The sequence below is a fragment of the Chiloscyllium punctatum genome, chromosome 26 (assembly GCF_047496795.1).
Source record: "Chiloscyllium punctatum isolate Juve2018m chromosome 26, sChiPun1.3, whole genome shotgun sequence".
NCBI lineage: Eukaryota > Metazoa > Chordata > Chondrichthyes > Orectolobiformes > Hemiscylliidae > Chiloscyllium > Chiloscyllium punctatum.
This window is the reverse complement of record NC_092764.1, coordinates 65,496,141-65,498,526: the sequence shown is the minus strand read 5'-3', so window position 1 is coordinate 65,498,526 and position 2,386 is coordinate 65,496,141. Positions and strand designations below refer to the sequence as shown.

Genomic DNA, 2,386 nt, shown 5'->3' with positions numbered 1-2,386 from the left:
CTGGGTTAAGGTGGGGGGAGGGGAAATGAGGATACTAGTGATATCCACATTAATCCAATGTGGTTGCAAGGTTCCAACACAGAAGTTGAGGCGTTCTTTCTCCAGGCTTTGGGTGGTTAGGGTTTGGTGATGAAGGAGGCCCCGGACCTGCATGTCCATGACAGAGTGGGAGGGGTGTCGAAGTGTTCTGCCACAGGGCAGTGGGGTTAGTTGGTGTGAGTGTCCCAGAGTGTGGTCTCTGAAACAATCTGAAAATTGGTGTCCTCTCTGCCCGATCTACTGCATCCATCGGGTGCAATGGATGCAGTTACAACATTTGTGGAGGTACAGGTAAACTTCTGTTGGAAGTTGAAAGATGCTTTGGGGCCATGGACAGAAGTATGGTAGGAGGTGTGTGTGCATGGGAAGATGCTAGGTGTGGGATAAGGGCTGGTGCAGGCGTGTGGAACTGACAGGAGAGTCACGAAGGGATTAGCCTCTCTGAAATGCTGATGATGGTGAGGAGGGAAATATATCCCTAGTGGTGGGGTCTGCTTGTAGATGGTGGAAGTAGCAGAGGATGACACAATTTACCCAGAGATTGGTGGGGTGGAAGATGAGGACAAGCAGGGTTCTTTTCTTTTTGGGCCAAATGGCCTGTTTCCATACTGTAAGGAATCTAATCTAATTTCCAGATAATGTCCCTCTGTATTGTATACCAATGTATTGGTACTTCTGCTGGGTCTCGTTCTGTTCTGCTAATGGGACACTGTATATGCAGGGATGGTGATGGTGATGTTGATGACATTCTGTGAAATGGAATATTTGAGGAACATTCATGCGTGGTTTTAATTATGATAGCAGTTAAATTCTTTGTAATTGTTTTTTAAAAAAAACTTTTCTCAAAACATTGTCTGTCAAAGAATCCTGTAGAATCAAGTGTAATTATCAAATATTTAATGCAGTATATTCAACAGGACATCTGGTCAAACTGATGTATTTAACCTATCCATCTGGCTTTATCATTCATTGCAGTAAACCTGATGGCAATTGTGATCCTTTCTTGGAGGAACTGTGGTCTCTCAAGCTGTATCACGCTGTACCTGATAACAATGGCAGCGGCTGATTTCCTCGTTGTCATATCTGATGTGCTGCTGAGGTGGCTAATTATGTATTTCCCAGTGTCTTTCCTGGATATAACTTATATCTGTAGTTTGATTACGGTGTTCATTTCTGCAAACACAATGAATTCTGTCTGGATGACTGTTGCTTTCACCTTTGATCGATTTGTGGCTATTTGCTGCAAGAAGCTTAAAACCAGATACTGCACTGAGAAAAATGCAGCCGTGATTATTGCAACAGTGAATGTGATGAGATATTTGGAAAGCATTCCCTGGTTTTTCATATTCCATTCCAAGTACATCTTCAACAATCTGCCATGGTTTTGCATCATAAAACCAGATTATTACACTTCAATCTTCTGGATAATATATGGTGCAGTCCATCGCCTTCTCTCCCCTTTACTACCATGCGTTATTATTCTTCTTTTGAACACACTGACCATCAAACATGTTTTAATAACAAGCAAAGCACGCAGGGGACTCCAGAAGGACAGTGACAAGGAGAATACCAGTGACCCAGAGATGGACAAACGCAGAAAATCCATTGTTTTACTCTTTGCTATCTCAGACAGCTTCATTGTTTTATGGATCCCTTATGTGGTATGCTTCCTTTATCGACGAATTGCACTACTGCATAATTACTCTACCCTTTCCCCAACTGCAGGTAACATTGGATACCTGCTCCAGCTCCTCAGTACTTACACAAACACTTGTATATACACAGTGACCCAGACGCAATTCCGACAGCAGCTGAAAACAGTTCTGAAGTTCCCTTTCACTCTCATTCTCAGATCCATCAAACAGTGAATATAATAGATAGTATGCAGTAGAATTTGATTAAATCCCATAAACCTTTGCATATCTGAGCTGAGCATCTCTGAGCCCACAACACAGTGCAGCATGGTTGTGCCTTCAGAAAGAAATCAGAGAAACTCTTTATTCATTTTTCTTTCCAAGGACAGATCTATTTCACCCCTGGAAGTTACTCTTGTATCAGTCCCCACCAAACTGGGTAGCATGGTGTCTCAGTGGTTCCGGTTCGATGCCAGCCTTGGGCAACTGTCTATGAAGTTTGCACATTCTCCCCATGTCTGCACTGGTTTCCTCCCACTGTCCAAAGATATGCAGGTTAAGTGAATTGGCCATGCTAAATTTCCAAAGTGTTCAGGGATGTGTAGATTAGATTCATTAGTGAGGGATAACTATCAGGTGGGAGAATGAGTCGAGGTAGACTACTCTTTTGAGGGTCAGTGTGGACCTGTTGGGCCCAACAGCCTGTTTCCACA

General features: G+C 43.2%; 1 protein-coding gene across 1 annotated transcript; it reads left to right on the top strand.

Moving 5' to 3' along the window:
• Positions 1-1,091: 1,091 nt before the first annotated feature.
• LOC140496223 (probable G-protein coupled receptor 139) lies at positions 1,092-1,907 on the top strand. The gene has a single exon (XM_072595724.1). It carries the CDS (start codon positions 1,092-1,094, stop codon positions 1,905-1,907), a length of 816 nt encoding a protein of 271 aa, XP_072451825.1.
• The last annotated feature ends 479 nt before the right edge of the window (positions 1,908-2,386 follow it).

Bases quoted from the DNA above. Each gene is read 5' to 3' on its own strand.
- LOC140496223 (XM_072595724.1), top strand. From the start codon at position 1,092: ATGGCAGCGGCTGATTTCCTCGTTGTCATATCTGATGTGCTGCTGAGG.